This window comes from Musca autumnalis, unplaced genomic scaffold (genome assembly GCF_047663935.1).
Source record: "Musca autumnalis isolate F117 unplaced genomic scaffold, ASM4766393v1 scaffold_1, whole genome shotgun sequence".
NCBI lineage: Eukaryota > Metazoa > Arthropoda > Insecta > Diptera > Muscidae > Musca > Musca autumnalis.
The window spans coordinates 254,053,066-254,073,295 of NW_027411644.1; the positions used below are offsets into that span (position 1 = coordinate 254,053,066).

Here is a 20,230-nt window from a genome sequence, read left to right on the forward strand (position 1 = left end):
AAGTTTCAGGATTCCAGCTCTATCCGTTCACCCAAATCCAATTTGTACTAAATTTAGTACCATTTAGTACTTTTCGTGCACTTATAGTTCGAATTTCCAAACCCATTTTTTGTTACTCTCCACAATTGACCCTAATTTCAAATTTCAGGATTCCAGCTCTATTCGTTCACACAAATCCAAATTGTACTAAATTTAGTACCATTTAGTACTTTTCGTACCCTTGTAGTTCGAATTTCCAAAAACCATTTGGTACATCTTTCTAAATCTTCATCAGTTACCCTCATTCCACATTTCAGAGTTCTAGCTCTACGCGTTCGCGTAATACAAAGGGTACCATATTTAGTACCTTTTAGTACTTTTCGTACACTTCTAGGTCGAATTTCCAAAAACCCAGCCTTATCTCACCCCTACACACCAACAGCAACCTACACCCAAAATTTCTGAATCAGTCAGTCAGTCAGTCAGTCACTCACCTCACTACTCTTTTATATATATTTATATTTCTGATTATATGAGACGGTGGTGCAGTGGTAAGCACACTCGCTTTGCACTCTGAAGGGGCGGGTTCGCTTCCCAACTCAGACAAAAAACATCACATTTTTAAAATGACAAAATTAATGTAGGCGGAAATAGCAAAGAATAATTTCTCTAAAAGAGAAGAGATATAAAAAATAAAAAACATTAAAAAATAAATAAAACTAAAAAAAAAATAAAAATAAATAGAAAAAAAAATATTTTTTTCTTCTAGAAGTGTCGCTGGAGTGACTTCCAAGACGACACGCCGGCGTGGTTCATTTCTTGACAACGGAGGTCACTTCAGGGTGACTTCTGCGACTGTTTTCATCGCCCTGGGCGACACGCCTAAGGCCATGTTTATATTATAGCCTTTTGCAGAGTCATGATACAATGATACAAGGTAAGCTCACGCTCACAGCTCACAGAGTTGTATTCGCTTTGCCGTCCCTTCATTGACAAAATGATTTTGACAAACTTTGTATGTATATATTAAAACATACATATGTCAGTTATATTTACATTTCCAATTTCATAACCAATTTTATTATTTAAAATTTTCAGACAATTTGGAGTCGATATCCCTGTTCGTTCCTGCGGATAACTCTCGAACGGATCAGCCAATGTGGTCCAAATGTTGGTCTTCGTAATATTTTGTCCAAACTTTGTTCAGTTTTGAGGATGGGTATATGTCTTCTTCTTCCGGTACCACCCCCATAAACGTTCAAAATTATTGCTAATATGGTGCGTACAAAGAGAGTAGCCGATTTGGCTCATACGTTGCATATTGTAATATTTCTTCCTCCCATAGATCACGTTCGAATATGGACTAAACCGGTCCATTCTCCCACACAAAGTTTTTTCTTGGATCGTCATGAAATTTTTTGTAGCATACAGCACTTTGTCGTGGCCTAAAAGCTAAAAAAACCATTCTGGCACCAACTAAAATGACTGATGAGCGCTGTTACGAATTGAGTATCTGGTTATCCGAAATTTGAACATCTTAAAACTTCGTCCAAACTTACAATAAGTACGAAGAGGGTATATATCGAACAGTACAGTCGGGTACGCCCCTCAAAAAATGATCAAGGAACGTTTTGAAAATTTTAACAAAGGCAATATTTGTGGTCCATTTTACAGCGCTATGTGTTTCTTGGCCCATGCGTTGTTGCGGGCGCCCCAAACCCGCAAATACGGCCCTGACGCAAAAAAAAATTTGCGTGGAGCTTCGCTAGGGCGTAGCTTTTTTTCCACGGTGGAAGCTACAAAAACCACCTTCCAAAACAAGTCTTTTTTTTTAATAAATCTTAGGGGACCGGGTGTGTTGCTTTGGAGGGTCTAATCTTCTCCCACCGGGGGTCCCCTAGTCCCACGTTGCGATGCCGCCAGCACGTAATTTTTGCCAAAGATAATAAGCTGGAAGGGCACCGTCAGTTTATGGTTTCCATCGCTGGAAACCATTCCCCAAGGCAGGATACCTGAAAAAGAAAAGAAAAATAGATTAGTATTGTGAAAATTGTAGCAGAAATATATAAAAATATTAAAAACACTAAACAATGCAGCCGGCTGCATGTGGTTGTCGATAAAATTGTCAACATGTTGCGAAACAGCTGATCAGTATAGGGGTTCTTAGTGGGAAAAATGACTTGGTGATGCGACCTACAGAAATGTAGGGCGTATAGCGTAAAGGCGTACGTCACGGCATACGTTGAGAAAAAATTTAAGAATTTGAATTTTCAACGGATATGACAGGGGTTGTTGTCCGGAAAAACTAGGAAAAGAAAGTACTTTTACTAATATTTTCCAACCAAGAAAATAAATAAAGACAAATACTTATTAATACAAGCAGTAAAACTATGAGAAAGACGACCATCTTTACATGAGTGAAAGGAATAGTGATTTTTGATGCTGACTAAGCATTTGGCGCTTGGCTTTGAGCATTTCTAAAGTTGTCATTGGAACATAAAGACATATTGGCTAAAGGCAAAACACCTTTGCTCATATTTTACCGCGGTTAAATCTGTAAACAGTGGTTGGAGTTTATATTATTTTTATTGTGAAGATTAAGAATAATAACAGAGGTGAGACGGGTGTTTTTTTTTATAAAAAAAAAGATGGATTTGTGGTCTCAAGTGATAAGGCAAGTGATTTAACAAATTATTCGTATGTTCCATACAGGTTACCGTGGAGATAGAAAATCATAACCTTCAAAGTCTGTTGTATAAGAAAGCCACACACATACATTGTTCCAAAGGATATGGTGGAAGTGATATTGGATGAGAACAATAATATTGAAGGACTCCAGGTAACCTCTGTCATCTTTTGTCCAGAGTAAAGACGACCAGAGGATTTTTTTTACTTATGTATATCCTATATTAGAACGTCAATTGGACACAAAAAGAGAGAGACTTTTTTTTATTACACGAATGAACAAATCTATTGGCAACAAAATCATTACCAATACATTTTTTTTGATCAAACATATTTTAAGAGATAACCCATTATATACGCTTTTGTGACAAAAAAAAAATAATATTAGTTTAGTTAAGTTCACGTTAGAGTCTAATTCTGTTTAATTTGTTTGTGAACTGAGATCATATTAGAGTAAAATATAAGAATTAATGCGCAGTAGCTGTGGGTGTTGAACCTCTTTAGGATAGGAAAATTGCTAGCGTTTGAGACAATATTGTAGTGAGACTTCAGGGAGCTCCTTTAGGTCAAGACCAGGTCAACGTTTCCGCAGGCAAAATAGTATCTTAAGAGAGTAACCTGACAGTGTTTTAATGGTGCATATTTAAAAGTAAATTTGATAAAAAAAAGGCATAGTATGATTTCGGGGATATTTTAGAATTGTTTTATTATGTTTTTGTTTGTCTAAATTTTAACTTAAAGATATTTTTTTATTATTTGTAATACTAAACTTATAGTCCAAAAGTGATTATAGTCAAATTTGAATATTTCAAGAGCATTAACCTTACTCCGGAACACCGGGTTCGAATTGGCCAGTGAGCCTGAAAAAAAAATACAATAAAATTAGTTTAAAGACAAGTTTATAAAGCTAGGTTTAAGATTTAATAATAAAAAAATATGAAATTTAAATGAAAAATACAGAGTGAGAATAATGTTCTGGTAAAAGAAACAAGGGGGCATGAGGGCAAGGTGAAAGGGTAAGTGTAATAGTGTGGGCGGTCATAAGGGAGTCACTTCAACATTGATCCATAGGAATCAAGTGACCATGGTTGGGATGGGCGATTGGTGGTCCACCTACACCCTACTTCTGTGTGTTTCCGTGATAGTTGTGTTCATTTGGTTTAGGATAATTGTGACTGCCGTGGGTTGCCAGATGGGATGGACCTATACCCAGGAGAGGAAGCCGATTGAGCTAGCTGGTCCCAAATCTGGTCAACGCCTAAAGCGGCACGTAACAGCGTCCACACATATTGGTCCAAAAGCTTTAAAAAAATCTTACTTGTGGCCTTTGCACATCGTAATATTTCCAGCTATCCCCAATAAAAAAGGCATAAGAATATATTTTTTTGTAATTTGGCTGTTAGGCAAAAATACCATTTTTATTATTTATTTTTATTAATTTCTCCTTAGAGTTAAAATGGATTATAAAAGATATTTTGCAGATGAAAATAAATATATCAAAACGAATAAAAATATCTTTTGTTGACTTTTCTCATTTCGTACTCAGCGTGGAAAAACTAGTCCAAAGCTATGTTTATAGTTTAAGGAACTTTATACTAAGTTGCTATTTTCACTCCATATACATATGTATGTTCCAAACTCAGTTAATGCACAATACGTTTAGATGGTCGCACTTTCGTATATCTTGCACTAATATGGAATGGCGGGCAATCGTTGATTGTAAATTACTTAGGGGAGAAGGAATATAAACATAATTTTTTATCCTGATTGTTATCACATATTTACGACTTACTTTAAGCCTGCATTCCGCAGCCATTTACACGCGAGAAAGCCAAAGGGAGCTTCTCTTCCCACTCACTAATTGAAAACCATGCACTGACAACAATGTTAGCTCAAATTGTTGTTGTTTCCAACCTTTTGCAGCCATAATGGATTGTTCTGTTTTTGGGTGTTACTAAAAAGACGAAACGACTAACAAGTCAATGCCGGAGATTTTGCGGAAGACACGGAGCAAACTTTCATCCTTGTAGTATGCGATGAGGGGTCAGCGACAATGTCGCATGGAAGCGTTGGGATTTGTACAGTTACGAAAAATTTCCAAAACAGTATAATTACCTAAAAGTAGGGATATTTAATTCGTTGGCTTTAGTTACCCCGTTGCAAATTATTAAAAACTTGATAATGGAACACTTACCGAAGGACTAGAATGCTTATAACATAAAATTCAAAAAATAATTTTTCCAAACAGGCAAACTGCAGATTGATCTGTTTTCGAAAAAAAATATTGGCTATTCCAATCGCGATTCAACAGAGATTTAGTGACCTGTAAATATATACATATATAAATATAAACTCATTCATCTTTGCTTCAAACATATAACTTACTGGTTTGTTCGCTGATGATTGTTACGGCACATCAATTGGCTAATGTTAGCCGTAGAGAATCCGGTAAGAAAGAACCCACTGCAGTCGGATTGGTGGATATCGTTGATAGCTTTAGCATAACTAGGCGTTTACACACAGACAGTATTGGCAAGACAATAGCAAAGTTACAAACCATTTTCACCAATACATTCATAATTTTCTCTATACATATTTAAACATTTATAAATGTATTTGTGAAAAAGGTTTGTATTTTTGCTATTGTCTTGCCTTTACTGGCATTTGTAAACGCAGGGTAAATGGGTGCCTTGAAACTGCTGGCAAGCAAAGGCCGTCTTCCTTCATTTGTTAATTCCTTTCTATATACATATATGGTGCCATTGGTCTCGCAGTGGCTAAACTCTGCAAAAACACGGATAACAATAAAGAACATTCAAACATTCATTCAATCACACTACTTACCATTTTCTTTTGCCAAAATTACGAAGATATTTAATACACACAAAATTTTAAGAAAATGTACACAAACAATTTTGTTATTGTTGTAATTGACATACAATAACAAAAACAACTTTCATATTGTTTCGAATGCATGGTTGTATTTGGCAGCTCAAGGACGGGTTTTTCTAATGAGATTACCTTCTTATTCTGCCATGATAGTAGAGTAAAATCATGAAATTGCTGTAGTGGGGAATTCAAGGAATTCACATTTGTATTTAAACACATATTTTATAATATCCACAACTCGATTATGTGGAGAAACCTTGCCACTTCATTCATTTTTCGCGTTTTTTATAAAATGCTCAAAAATAGTATTGTTACGGAATTAGATTTAACTAATCTCCGTGTAGACGTTGTTTTATTCCCCAGTACGATTTGTACCAAATAAAACAGGGTTAGTTTTAGATTACGTTTCTACAATGCTTTATTTACTTTATTACACTTATTCGGAACCGACTTTAATTACTAAGCACACAGCAAGTCTCTAGTTAGCACGCAGCTATTCTTTAACCGATCTGTTCAGTTCAACGCTTAAAGGGGAGTACACATTATAATTCAAAACTGACAGTCAACGTACTTTTAGGACAATTTTCCTGCAAATAACAACTTTTATTTAGCTAAAAACTTTTGAAATACAATACATACGGTATTATTTAGAGATTACAAAAGAAATTTTTTCAGTTAGGCTTTGATATTCACGAAATAGACCTCGATGACTGTCAGTTTTGCTTGTCAATGTGTACTATACTTTAAACACAACTAACTCGTCATTCCCAGTTCCCCTGTATTTATACCCCAAAGTCTCCCTGTTCGAGAAATATCTAGAACATATGGCAACACCTCGAATCTGTACAACGAACACACAGACGCACATTCGCACTAATGGGTACTTTACACGATATGTTTTTTACATATGAGTTGTCACTTTGCATATACATTTTGTATTGGAGAAGTGACAACTCATATGTAAAAAACATATCGTGTAAAGTACCCATAAGCGAACAACCAGACTCACATACATGGGGAAAGATCAATACAGTGGACAAACACAGTAATGACGTAATTGCAACAACAAACAAATGCAAGAAATAAAGAAGTAACAAACTAAACGATAATTACATGATTATGGCAAAACAAAACAAAAGCACAACAATGAAAGGTAAAGAACTAGAATGATGAAGAGATTTCTACATGGTAGTTGTTGTTGTTGCTTAAATAAAGTAACTGCGTAATAAAACTTTACGTTACAATTCAAATTTTTAAATTAACGGAAATTAAACTAAATTAACTTAAACCTATCAGTTACATTCGTAACAGTATTGTAAACAAACCAAATTGTAGCTTTTGTGTTTACTAAAGCTTCGTTCCCGTACTTTTTAATGGTAAAACTCGTAAAAGAGAGAACTGCAAAAAATTTGTTCTTACACACAAGTTTTCTGAAATAGTTCGGGAACGGAAAAATGGAAAATACGTCAAAAAAACTGGAACAAATGTCAAAGTCGGCGTATCAGCCAATCAGACGCCGGCAACCATGTTACTATTTTATTACTCGCCCAAATTTGTCGTGTAAAAAGTTTTTAAAGAGAGCGTCATTCAGCGCCATTTTTGTTTAAAGAAAAGTGAACATTTTACAACTTTTTTGTGTATGGGAACGCTTTTTCGAGTAAAATGTGTAAAAGTCGTAAAAACTTTTTAGTTCTGGAACACAGCTTAATTTTGATATTTTAGGCATCCAGGAAAAACAAGGGTTCTATAGATTGTTTTCATTTAAATCTGCCTCTTTAAGGGCTGTTTACACCATCTATCAATGTCATATGAGCTGCCATTTCTTTCACCCATTCGACATTCTCTATGTTTGTCAAAATTGACGTCATCCATACAACTTTCAATTTGTGCGTTCATACCTGCAAGTGTTATTTTCGTATGACATAACCTAAAAATATAAAAACAGCTGTTTTTGTCATTATTTACATTTATTGTTGAGTTGCAATTTTGCGCAAATTTTAATTTTGGTTGAAGGAAACTGAATTGGTAGAATTGGTGTTTGGAGTTATAGAGGCATTCATGTTTTTGCCACCAAACAATCATTTCAAAGACTGCTTCTTTCGACCAATCGATCTGAAAATAACATTATAAACGCCATTTATTTACTTTACTGAATATTTAAATATACATACCTTTCCATTTTCTTTTTTAAAAGATTTTGTTTTTCATTTTTTGTTTGAGAATGTCAGAAAACAGCTGATAAATTTATGTTTACATACGAGAATGCCGTATCAAATAGAGCGCTCCCTAAATGAAAAATTTACATATGAGTTTGCAAATCATTTTGATAGATGAAAATTTTCATAGTGGTTACACTATGTGTACAACATTCGCAGGTAGAAAATTTGGCATCTCATACGACATTGATAGATGGTGTAAACAACCCTTTACTTATACCATGGGTGTGACAATTAGCAATATGGGTGCCGGCTTCTGATTGCCAATTTTGATATTTGTTCCACTTTTTTTTTCTTCTACACACATTTTCCACAGTTCGCTCTTTTACTACTTTTACAATTAAAAAAGCACGGGAACACAAAATTATTGCAATTATCGTTTTTTTGCTATTATTTTGCGAGTTCCTTTGTGGAAGTAGTTCTTTTGAACTAGTTCGTTCCGGATCTATACAACTCTATAAGACAAAATACGATTTTTATATCCCTACCAAAATTTGATTTGCCAATAAAAAATCAACCTACATCACTCTACTTCAAATTGACAGACCGCTGAAAGTAGAGTTGGGCAATCTCGTTCCTTTTGCGGTTCGATCTTTTCCGTTCCGTTCCGCAAAAGGAACTAGGTCGTTCAGTTAGTTCCTTTTAGTACCAACCTTAATATGTGTAACCACACTCATACTCGTTCACTCAGTTCATATCGTTCGTGCTTCTTCTTCATCAAAACAAAAGAAAAATAAATTGTTTTCGGCTTTCTTCATGGAAGATTAAAAATATTTGAAACAAATTTACAATCGTTTTACTAATTAAAAATACTTCAATTGTTTTTTTTTTAATTCGGCAAAGATCATTTTAGTAAGAAATGAAAAACGAAATGACACTATGAGATTTCTTATTCACTAATAAAAGACAGGGAGAGAGAGACACCTGATGTTAAATGAACTGATGGAACTAACTGAAAGAGAAGAGCAAACAGAATGGGAGAAAAATTAACGAGGGAGCAAAAGGAACTAGCTAAACCGCATAGTCGGACCTAGGACCGATCGTTCCTTTTGTGGAGTAGTTCCTTTGAACTAGTTCGTTCCGGAACGACACAACTCTAGCTGAAAGATAAAGACCGACCCTTGTAATAATTATTGTTGACCTTTGGACTTTTTATATCTTTTGTTTTATTGATTTGGCTCGAGGTCAGGGAAAAATTAAAACAATGTTTTGTTTTGATTTTTATATTTTTATTTTTGCCAATATTTCGATCATATTCTACGATCATCATCATGGTAGAACAAATACAAGGTAAAGTTAATACTACAACAAATACAACTCGAACAACAACCACAAAGGAATTTGTTTTTGTTTGTAAACCTTAGTGTCAACGTAAATGTAAACAAAACAAGGAAATGTCTATAAATTATTGGAATTTAAAAACTAATAATTTTTCACATTTGATTGAATATTTTGGAAAACATGAATGAAAACTCGTTAGATTTTCAATTTGAATGTTTCCATATCATTCCACTAAATGCATAATTTCTCGCAGAAAGTAGAATACTTGCAAACATGTTTCGGGTCGCTGGTAATTCATTGAAAAAAGAGAAGCTGTTTCAATCATTTGCTTTTGAAAACAAAAAAGCACATGTTTATTAGGGCTTTATTCTTTTCAAGTTTAAGAAAATACCACACATATTAACAAATATTGTACCGCCTCTATAAGCGGTGTTTTAGTGTGCGGCATGTCGTTCGGACCTGGAGGAGGTTACATGTCAATGATATGAAGCCGTCTTTATGGGAAATAGTTTTTTTTTTCTGATGAATAAATTTGTTCTTCAAAAATATATATCCCTAATATACATCGAACATAGAAATAAATACATAAAATGTCGAATGGAATTTGACACTAACACTACAACCCAGTTCAGTCAGCTGGGTATTGCTGCTACCTTTTCTTGTTCTACCATGGATCATCATCAGGGCATTTTCACTTTTAAAAAGAAAACAACAGAAAATTTATATAAATATATAACAAAAAAACATTTTTCACATTTGAATAATTACATTGTTATTTCTTTCTTAGCACCACATACGTCTTGCTCTTGTTTGAGTTCAGAAATCAACTAACTTTTTGGTGTTTTTCAATTGTGCTCCTGTATATTTGCGCACAGTGTTCGGTATCTGTTTTATAGTTTATACGTTTTTCTGCAGGAATGTTAATGATATGTAACATTTCCAACATATATCTCCGTCTGTAGTTATTTTCCTGCGCTAAGATTTGTACTTGTTTGAGGTTTTGGAACAATGAGCTGCTAAAGCAGTCTTTTGTTCCAAGGGTTTATTGTTGTTTTTCTGGTCGGATTTGTGACCACTCATCCTAGTTTTGAGTTTGCTTTTTGTAGTGCCAACATATACCTTTTGGCATATGTTGGACTTGTCACCATTACAACTGATCTTATACACAACGTTTGATTTGTCGTCTAGGGGTATTTTTGATTTTGTCCTGCTGAAGAACGCATTGTTTGTATTACAGCTCTTTAAGGCTAATTGGTATTGGTCTGTATTATATAGATTTGATTTTGAAAAACGTTCGGAAAAACCAGGAACGTATGTAGATCTTTTATATGTTTTTTCTAATCTTGTTTCTGTATTTCTACTTTTGCTGACCTTTGTATGTTTGATCAGTTCATTTATAGTTTTTATGGGGAAATCATTCATCATCAATATTCTTCTGACCTCTTTTGTATTTTTGGAATGAAACTTCTTGTCACTGATTTGAAACACTCTTCTTATAAAATTCGTTGCGGTATTAATTTTGATACGTCGAGGATGTTTGGAGTAATAATTGATGATACGTCCGGACGAAATAGGTTTTTGATACCAGTCTAAAAATAGAGAATTTCCCTGTCTATGTATCACTGAATCAAGGTATGGTAAGTGATTGTCAGATTCACATTCCATTGTAAACTTTAACTGATTATTGTATGCGTTTAATGCTTTGAGCGTGTTTTCTATTTGGTCGTTTTTTACGATACAAAATATGTCGTCGACATATTTTGTCAATAATCGTGGTTTTATGAGTAAATTTTTCATTGTTTCGTCGAGTAAGTTTTCCATTACTATATCAGCAATCACTGGGGAAATTGGAGAGCCCATCGGCATTCCCTTTCTTTGCTCATATATCTTCTCTTTGTATAAAAAGTATCGTGAGTCCTTGATACATATAGTCAAAATGTCAATAAATAGATTCATAGGAATGTTGGTATAATCCTTGATAATGTGCCATTTTTCTTTTATGGTGCTGATAGCTAAGTTGACAGGGACATTTGGAAAAAGAGATATGACATCAAATGATATGAGCTTTTCATCTGTGTCTATGTGTTGGTTATTGATTTTTGATTTAAATTCCACTGCGTCATTTATGTTGTATATGGAGTCTTTTGTTAGAACTTTGAGTATCGTTGCAATGTATTTTGACAGATTGTAGGTGGGAGAGTTTATAAAGGAACATATTGGTCGTAATGGGATTCCTTCCTTGTGGATCTTCGGAAGTCCATAAACTTTGGGAGGTACTGACGTCTTGTTTAACATCCTGTTTTTTTCAATTTCGTTTATTATTTTTAATTCAAACAATTTCATTATAAAATTGTTGCATTTATCTTGTAGTTTTGTTGTTGGATCTTTTTTGATTCGTTTGTAGGTGCATAAATCTGAAAATATTGTGTTCATTTTGTCTTCATATTCACTCTTTTGCATCGCTACTGTTTTGCCACCCTTGTCTGAATTAAGTATCAGAATATGTTTATTTTCCTTTAGGAACTTTGTTGTATGTCCCACTGTGTCTAATGCATAGGTGTGCACGGGCATCCACTGGTGGCTGCTGTAAAATACTCTTACTTTTATTAATTCAACAAAACTCAGACGTTTATGTATTTTTTGTAATTATTATTTAATAAATAATTTCATCTACGATTTTAGATTAAAATTGTGATTTCACAATTAAAAAACAATTTAGAAAAACCATGAAAAACGACAAATGTTAAATACTCTTATATTCTCTTAAATTCTGTTTTGCTCACCATTGGTCTAATGTGAAACGATCTCTCTTCCCTAATTTTGTGTTTCTCATGTAATCATTTATAAGTGTGACCAAATTTACTCTGGCGTTCTCTTGCCGTTCTTTGCTCTCCAGTGTCTGTATACACCAATGGTGAGCAAAATAGGAAAAGAGAAAATTTAAGGGAGAATTAATATTTAATTTTCCTTGTTGTTTCATTACATATTTAAACATTTTTAAGCACTAATGTTATTTAAAATCATGCTACAAATGAATTATTAAAGAATTATTACAACAAATACTTAAACGCCCAAGTGTTGTTGAATTAATGAAATTAAGAGTATTTTACAGAAACCACCAGTGGATGGCCGTGCACACCATTGGTATACACTCTTCTCCCTCTGCGATAATATTGAATAATGGAAATGTTGTTTTTGTTGTAGGGAGACTAAATTTGGGACCAAGAGAGAGTAGCCATTCTACGTTTGTAGGAATGTCTGTGTCCGTTGTGTTGACAAACCACTCTCTATTGTGTTGTATATTAAGCTCAGATTGTTGTTTTTGTTTTAGTGTGTTCAATTTTTTGATGTGTGTCTCTTTTTGTTTCTTGTTCTCTGTGTTTAAGATTATGTTCTCACTCTCAATGAGTAATGTCAGATCTTCGGTATCTAAGAGATTTTTGAGTTGATCTCTCATGTTTTCAAGCCTCTCTTTTATCTTATTTGACTGTTTGTGTTTTTCTTGTATTAATAATTTTAATAGTTTGATACTGAAATTGTATATGAGTGTGTCTAATGAAGTCCATAAGTTTGTTGGTATAATATTGTTGTGTTTGAATATGTTGCGTGAATGTTTAGTGGTGTTAGAAATGAAGTTTGGTATAGTACCTGATTGCTTACATTTTATGAGGAATGTTGTCGTCGTTTTTAGGCGTGCTGATTGCCTGTTACATTTTGAATAGTCCTTAATGATGTTTCGTGTATCCTTATTGTATTTTTGCTTAATATGTTTATATAGATGCATGTTGTTGTTGGATTTTAAGCTCGGCGTGCCTTCCGTGTTATGATTCTTGTAATAATTATTGTTGACCTTTGGACTTTTTATATCTTTTGTTTTATTGATTTGGCTCGAGGTCAGGGAAAAATTAAAACAATGTTTTGTTTTGATTTTTATATTTTTATTTTTGCCAATATTTCGATCATATTCTATGATCATCATCAGGGCATTTTCACTTTTAAAAAGAAAACAACAGAAAATTTATATAAATATATAGCAAAAAAACATTTTTCACATTTGAATAATTACATTGTTATTTCTTTCTTAGCACCACATACGTCTTGCTCTTGTTTGAGTTCAGAAATCAACTAACTTTTTGGTGTTTTTCAATTGTGCTCCTGTATATTTGCGCACAGTGTTCGGTATCTGTTTTATAGTTTATACGTTTTTCTGCAGGAATGTTAATGATATGTAACATTTTCAACATATATCTCCGTCTGTAGTTATTTTCCTGCGCTAAGATTTGTACTTGTTTGAGGTTAGGCGTATGTCCGGTTTTGGAACAATGAGCTGTTAAAGCAGTCTTTTGTTCCAAGGGTTTATTGTTGTTTTTCTGGTTATTATTCCGTACTTTCTCTAATTAAATTATTTTCTTTCTCGAATTTCTCTCCTAGGTCTAGCTAAAGCAAAGCATTGGATTTATTTCCTTTCTGTAAGAAGAATTTCAACTGAAACTACATTTACCCTTGATTCCGCAAACGAAACAACGATTACCCAACATCATGTTGCCCGTTACAGTTTTCCGCCAAGTAGCCCGTCGAGGCTGTGGGTTTAAAAATCTTACCGAACTAGCTTCACCTGGCAGCAATTCCCATATGCCCAATGCAATTATGAACTGTTTAAATCGTTATGCAGCTGCTACTGGATTTATACGCATTTCTTTTTTGGATGTTAATCAATATCGCAATTGGGATGTGGCCACATTGCGTATGTATGCCGATCGTAAAAAGCAGTTACTGCACATGAAGACTCTCAAGGGTCGTGATATGTTGCAGGATGTTTTGGATAAGCAACGGGCCGAATTTATTGAGCGCAAAAATGTTATTGCCGACGATATTCGCGATGCCATTGACAAGAAACGGGAATCATTTATTGAGCGTAAAAATGTCATTGCCGAAGATATTCGAGAGGCTAGGCATAAGGTCCAGCAAAGGGTACGTGAAAAAATGGAAGAGGTCGAGCGAGAGAACATCATGACCATTCCAAATATGTTGACAATGGGACGTATGTTTCTGTCGCCCTACATTGGTTATGTGATAGTGGATGGTAATTATGAAGTGGCCATTAGTTTATTGGTTGTGGCTGGTATTTCAGATTTGGTAGGTTTGTTAATGATATACTATTTTGTTTGTTATTGAGATACTATTTTTTTTTTGTTAATGTTTTTTATTATAGCTTGATGGGCAAATAGCCCGCAGATGGCCAAGCCAGGCAAGTAAGGCTGGGTCTTTTCTAGACCCTGCCGCGGATAAAGTTCTTATGGGTTCATTGGTTATTTCAATGGGCTATTGTGATTTACTGCCTCTATGGTTGGCCGGTACAATTCTGTTTCGTGATGTATTTCTGATTGCTGCCGGATTTGTTATACGTTATATTAGTTTACCACCCCCAGTAAGTTGTTTATAAAAATATTTTCACCGTGGATCTATAATGGTTAACATTTATTTTTATAGCGCACCTTCTCCCGTTATTTTGATGCCACCCATGTTACAGCTCAACTGGAACCGACCCTTATTAGTAAAATTAATACTGGTGTGCAATTATCAGCCGTAGGCATTAGTTTAGGAGCACCAATGTGGGGATATTTAGGTAAGTTCTTTTCGGCCATTTTGCTGTCTTAATTACGATATATTTAGAAAATTCCATAGGGAAGTCTGTAGGCTTAATCGAGTGTTACATCTGACTAAAGGTTGAAGTGTTAAATCGCAGTCTATCGACAAAATACCAAGTTCGATACCATTTGAGAACTTACAGGGGGAGTGACCTAACAAAATCTTGGATCTATCAGGCATGTCACAGAAACGAATTCCGATCGAAAGTGGAATTGATTCTGTATTTAGCTTCTTCAGAAAACGAAAAACGAAGAATTTTTCGGAATGAAACCACTTTTGATTTTGCAAACGGAATTGTATTTTTATTTTGTTTAAATCTGCCACTTTAAAACACTTACCGCCTGTTCATGTATGTCGCACGGAAACCTGTACGAAAGGAAAGCAGTCACTCGCTTCCGTCTAAAAATGCGTTCATGTAGTATTTCGCAAACTATCGTGCGACTGCCGTTACGTATCCTATGCGAAATACTACTAATTTGAATATACATTTGTACAACTATGTTCAATAAATGAGAGCCAAATGAGAAATGAAAACAAAATTCACATATACATACAAGCATTGGAATATGTGTGATTTGTTTTGTTTGAAAAATAAAATGTGTCGGTATTTTGAATTATTTTATTTTATTGATTTCTTCCAAATAATGAATGAAACCTCCATTCAAATGTGTCTATAAAATTTTTAATTTGTTTCAAGAATGTGTTGCATACATTTTTTTTAAGATTTTCGGTGTTATTCGCGAGTTTACGTTCTACTCGGCAGCTACAAGGCAAGTGAGTGATTTTGACATTCGCTTTCTATAAGAGACAGTCCTTTCGAAATACAGAAACCCGAATTTATTGGAAAAGTGTACGTTTACGTGTTATTTCGTATGGCTTGTCGGTCGCATAGATTTTCGTTTCGAAGGCGTTTACATGAACAGAAAATGATTTTTTCCACTTCCGAAGCGCAAAAAACCTTTCGGTCGACATACATGAACAGGCTGTTAGAAATAATTAAAATGTTGTTTTATTAACAAATTTACATTTAATTTCGCATTTAAAATAAATAATTAGGTTTTTTGACTTCACAAAATCGATCGGAATCTAAAGAAGCTAAGACAAAAACGATCGAAATGAAATTTCGGAATTGCAACCATTCCGATCGGAATCTGTGACATGCCTGTATGTATCAATTTCTCAGTTGGTGTAGACATTTGAAGGGGTCTCGTGTAATTCTTAAACTGAAACTAGACAAATCGTACATTCTTTTTCCACTAGAAATGATTTTATAATTCCTTTTAGTTCCATCCCTTAGACAATAGTGACCTAATTTTTTTTTTTTTTTTGCTAAAAAACTATTTCTACAACAAATTTCGAAAATCGCTTCTGGGGCCTAATTACGACAATCGATTCGATCGAGTATTTGCTCGTGAATGAAACCTATGTGTTCTTCAAAGAACTTTAAGAAGATAGATGGTAAAAATCTGTTTAATTTAAAGCAAAAACTAAAAAAAATATTAATAAAATGTAAATATTTGTTGAATTCGTTGAACAATACTATGGTTAACAATCGGACCATAATCGATCGGACCATAATTATTGTGACATTTAGAGAATTTTTCTGAAAATTCACATTTGGCCCATACAAATTACTATGGAAACAAAGATCGCTAGATTAGCAAGGGAAAAATTCGGTGGGGGAGTTCCAAAAAAAGGATTTTTTTGGTAACTCTATTAGACAACTTTCCACTTTGCTCGATATAAAAAGTGTTTGAGGAAAGTTCAGTGCCACTACATCCCTGTTTTATTGTTTATTTTTGTATATATTTATTTTTATATATTGACAACCCGACGATTAGTCCTCCGTTCCCGAACTGTTGTGGCTAACCATTTTCCAGGTGATAGGCTGATCGTTTTGAATTTTGCCTACTGGATATTAGCTGCAAATGATCTTTTAACAGTAGGTTACATCCGTTCCCAAGCCAGCCAATTAAAATAAAATCATAAAAATATCTTGATAATCGGGGTGGTGCTCCTCTAAACATATGTTTTTCCTATATACTTTGTTTTCTCTTTTTTTTCTAGATCACACTGCCTTACATGGTCTGTGGTACCTGACTGGACTGACTACATTAGCTGCCGCCTTAAGTTATATCTTAGATAAGAATACATTTAAAATTTTAAGCAAACATGTTCCAAAGAAATAGAAGTTGATGCTGAAAGTGAGACAATTTGTGATGGGGATGGGAAGAAGGAAGAATCGTCATAAATAGTTGAACATATCGAATGCTTCCTTTTGCAATATAGACGCCTTGTTGAAAAGAAATAGCAACCATAATAATGAAAATAATAAACTCGACTATAATATTAGCAGCTGTTGAATATAATGTGCTCTATTTTAATATTTTTCCATTTTGTGAAAAGTTATTTTTGTATTGATTTTAGTTTTTTTTTTTTTTTCAAAAGAACTGATTACATTGTTTTTGTTATTTAAAAAGAAACAACACCAAACTATTTAATAAAGTTTCAAAATTTGTGAAATTACGTTTAGTACAATATAAATATTTGTGTATAGTGTTAATGTGTAATGGACTATATATTTGTATATAGATTTTTATTCCTCTTTAGCTGTTGACAAGGCTTCTTTCTCCATAATCCAAAAGTATAAAGGTGGACAAACAAAACGTAACCAAAAGCCTACTTTGGCCGGAAGATCGGAAATAATAACGTCTTTTTCGTTGGCCAGCAATGATTTTAAAATACTAGTGGCACATTCATCAGGAGACATGCCCTTTGAAGTGGCTTTGTCCATTTCTGTAATGGTATATAAATTAGATTAAATATTACACAATCGGATATGTTCTGAGACGCACTTCACCTCTCACTTCACGCCTCAAGCATTTTATTCACCCATTTATGCTTATTTTTCGAACAAAATGCTTTAGGCGTGAAGTGATACGGGAATACTTACTTCCGTGTTTCTCTCCAGATGCTGTCAAAGCATTCATGGACAACTGCGTTTTAATATAGCCAGGACTAAAGCATGTTACCTTCAAGCCCTTTGATACCACCTCCCATCGCAGAGAATCCGAAAATGCTTGTACAGCATGTTTAGATGCGGAATACGCAGATCTATAAGGCAATGCAATTTTTCCTTGTAACGAACTTATAAAACAAATATGACCAGTTTGTCGCTTAACCATTGAGGGCAATACAGCCTTGGTTAATGCAACGGTTCCAAAATAATTGACTATCATTACTTTTAAATCAAAATCCAATGCGGTTGTAATGGCCTCAGCTGTTACACTAATCTCTCCATTGTTAATCAAAATATCTATACCATTATGTATAGCAATGGCATCATTTGCAAATTTCGGGATTGCATTTAATTCAGCCAAATCTAAAGGCAAGACTGTGGGTGGATGAGCGGTGCCTACCTATAATAAAAAACATCACATAAATAGTTTTATCTTCTTATTTCATTTACTCTTACCACTTCCAAGGCCAATAAATCCTTCTTAACCCTTTCCAATTCATCTGTTCTGCGAGCAGCCAATATCACCTTACAACCAGCTTTATAGAAAACGTGTGCCAATGCTTCTCCCAAACCTGAAGAAGCTCCTGTTATGAGTACTACCTTACCAGGTAAACATTTTCTTTGTTTAGCCACCAAAGAACGTCTCCATAAATTAAGCAGAACTAATGGTAATGCAACCGGCATACATATCGTTCCCAATATCCAATATAAAATATTCCAATCACCGTTTCCTGAGGGTGCTGTACATTTTCCCACTGTGTCATATGCCATTTTATCTTTAGAATGTTTATATTAACAATAGATGGGCTTTCACGCACGCCAGCGTTGCTGTGGTTTGTTTCTCTTTTTCGTTGTTACAACATAAATAAACATTTACGGGTTGTTTTGTTATTTTATTTTTAATAAAATCGTTTTTTGTAATTGTTTAGATGTCGTCTGTGTGTTAAAAATATTAAAAAATGTAAAACAATTCTAACAAAAACGCTGTTTTATTTTTCCCTTAAAAAATATTTAAGAGTAATTTTGACCATCTATGATATTAACTCATGGTACAATCATTACAAGGTAGGCCATAGCAAACAGCTGATTACAATTTTTTCTTGTGGTCCGCCTATTGTGTCAAAACAGTTTTGAAGTTGTTTGTTTGTATACATTGATTTTTAACAAGGTTGACAAAATAAAGTAATTCAAAATCAAATAAAAAAGAAAAAGTAAAACACACAAGAAATGTTATTGTTATTGGACACTTCTTGGAAGTATACCAGAAGCCTTACGACACTCCAATGATTCCTAGTTGATTGATAAGGCCAAATCATTCTTTTCTGTTTTATTTTTAACCGATTTATATATTTTGCAGATAGTTTGAACTGATGGATAGATGAATGGATCTTACGGATGGATTTCTCCAGGTACAGGTTAGGCCCTTAACGACATTATGGCGTTGGTGGCGGTGTAGTTGATGAAGACTATCGCGGCAATTTTGGTGTGGTGCTCTATAATCATGATGTAGGATTTGAAGTGAAACATTGTGATCGAATTGGGCTGTTAATATGTGGGTGAAGATTTTTCCCTGAACTGGAACAAATGGACAAATTGGAAGAGACTAAGAATTTGCGCTTATCAACAGGGCAGTACATGAAAAAATATAATAACAAAAATATAGAAACGGGATATGTCTATCTCCATCCTGAACAAAAATTGTAAATTGTTCTTAAAGTAAAATGGTGAACTTTTGTGGGGGAGGGCCGGAAGTAGTGGATCGTTAGAGCACCATCTTCAAACTAGAAATGTTATGATATGCAAAGTTTGAACCAACGCAGTTTTCGGTTCGAGAGTTGTCGTCCTCACCAGCCACTACACATGATGGCCGTAGGAGTTTTTTGCAGCTTTCGTGCAATTTTCTTAGGACGTATGGACTTGCTCCTGTACTGTCATAATATGGAATACAACGTGTTCCAAGAAATCGATTTGACGCAATTTGAGGATTGATCTATGTTTGGGCAAATTTTGGACCGAATCAGTCTATTCGTTCGAGAGTTATCGTGCGCTCCAGACAGACAGACAGACGTCCTGGCATGGTTAACTCGACTCCAAATTGTCTGATACGGATTTCGTCCACATATACTGAAGGTCTAAAAACATTATTTCGATGAGACACATTTTGGTTGTTTAATAAATGAAAAAGTAATATTTGAAATTAAATGAAAACAAAAGAAACATTGACAAATAAACAAAACTTGTTGCATTTGTTATTAGTCATTTTGAAGTTATAAGCAAACCGGAATCAGAGTTGTTTTTTTATAATTTCATGAACCTGCCCAACCTTCTAATAATTGAACCATGATATTAACTGATCTTTGAACCTTATCGTAACAATACCACAAAGAGACAAACTCGAAATACACGAAATATAATCAATAAACTTAATTTGTTTACATTAGAAACGTCGTTGTTTTGACATATTTGGAGGGATTAAACAGTATGTACACCAAAGAGCCGTGTTTACACAGTC

General features: G+C 34.2%; 2 protein-coding genes and 2 long non-coding RNA genes across 15 annotated transcripts; 1 reads left to right on the forward strand and 3 right to left on the reverse strand.

Moving 5' to 3' along the window:
* The first annotated feature begins 2,456 nt into the window (after nucleotides 1–2,456).
* LOC141389386 (probable cardiolipin synthase (CMP-forming)) lies at nucleotides 2,457–17,243 on the forward strand. 7 transcript variants are annotated; one of them, XM_073960822.1, is made up of 6 exons: nucleotides 2,457–2,594; nucleotides 2,692–2,818; nucleotides 13,482–14,186; nucleotides 14,263–14,478; nucleotides 14,541–14,676; nucleotides 16,767–17,243. In XM_073960822.1, exons 3-6 carry the CDS (start codon nucleotides 13,590–13,592, stop codon nucleotides 16,886–16,888), a joined length of 1,071 nt encoding a protein of 356 aa, XP_073816923.1. In that variant the 5' UTR covers nucleotides 2,457–2,594; nucleotides 2,692–2,818; nucleotides 13,482–13,589; the 3' UTR covers nucleotides 16,889–17,243. The 7 variants fall into 7 exon arrangements, with proteins under 7 accessions (XP_073816923.1, XP_073816925.1, XP_073816924.1 ...); XM_073960824.1 differs by lacking the exons at nucleotides 2,457–2,594; nucleotides 2,692–2,818 and adding an exon at nucleotides 8,414–8,892; XM_073960823.1 differs by lacking the exons at nucleotides 2,457–2,594; nucleotides 2,692–2,818 and adding an exon at nucleotides 8,639–9,059.
* Nucleotides 3,518–5,689, reverse strand: LOC141389395 (uncharacterized). Its single transcript, XR_012409032.1, has 5 exons — nucleotides 5,509–5,689; nucleotides 5,050–5,448; nucleotides 4,859–4,987; nucleotides 4,457–4,779; nucleotides 3,518–4,391 (listed from the first exon to the last, which is right to left on the reverse strand). It is a non-coding gene; the product is annotated as an uncharacterized lncRNA (long non-coding RNA).
* LOC141389396 (uncharacterized) lies at nucleotides 9,366–9,923 on the reverse strand. The gene is made up of 2 exons (XR_012409033.1): nucleotides 9,819–9,923; nucleotides 9,366–9,744 (listed from the first exon to the last, which is right to left on the reverse strand). It is a non-coding gene; the product is annotated as an uncharacterized lncRNA (long non-coding RNA).
* LOC141389387 (dehydrogenase/reductase SDR family protein 7-like) lies at nucleotides 17,047–20,226 on the reverse strand. 6 transcript variants are annotated; one of them, XM_073960829.1, is made up of 4 exons: nucleotides 20,082–20,226; nucleotides 18,175–18,654; nucleotides 17,653–18,118; nucleotides 17,047–17,495 (listed from the first exon to the last, which is right to left on the reverse strand). In XM_073960829.1, the coding sequence occupies exons 2-4, from the start codon at nucleotides 18,487–18,489 to the stop codon at nucleotides 17,296–17,298; spliced, it is 981 nt and encodes a 326-aa protein (XP_073816930.1). In that variant the 5' UTR covers nucleotides 18,490–18,654; nucleotides 20,082–20,226; the 3' UTR covers nucleotides 17,047–17,295. The 6 variants fall into 6 exon arrangements, with proteins under 6 accessions (XP_073816930.1, XP_073816934.1, XP_073816932.1 ...); XM_073960833.1 differs by having other exon boundaries at nucleotides 20,098–20,220; XM_073960831.1 differs by having other exon boundaries at nucleotides 18,175–18,749; nucleotides 20,058–20,169.
* Between the last annotated feature and the right edge of the window lie 4 nt (nucleotides 20,227–20,230).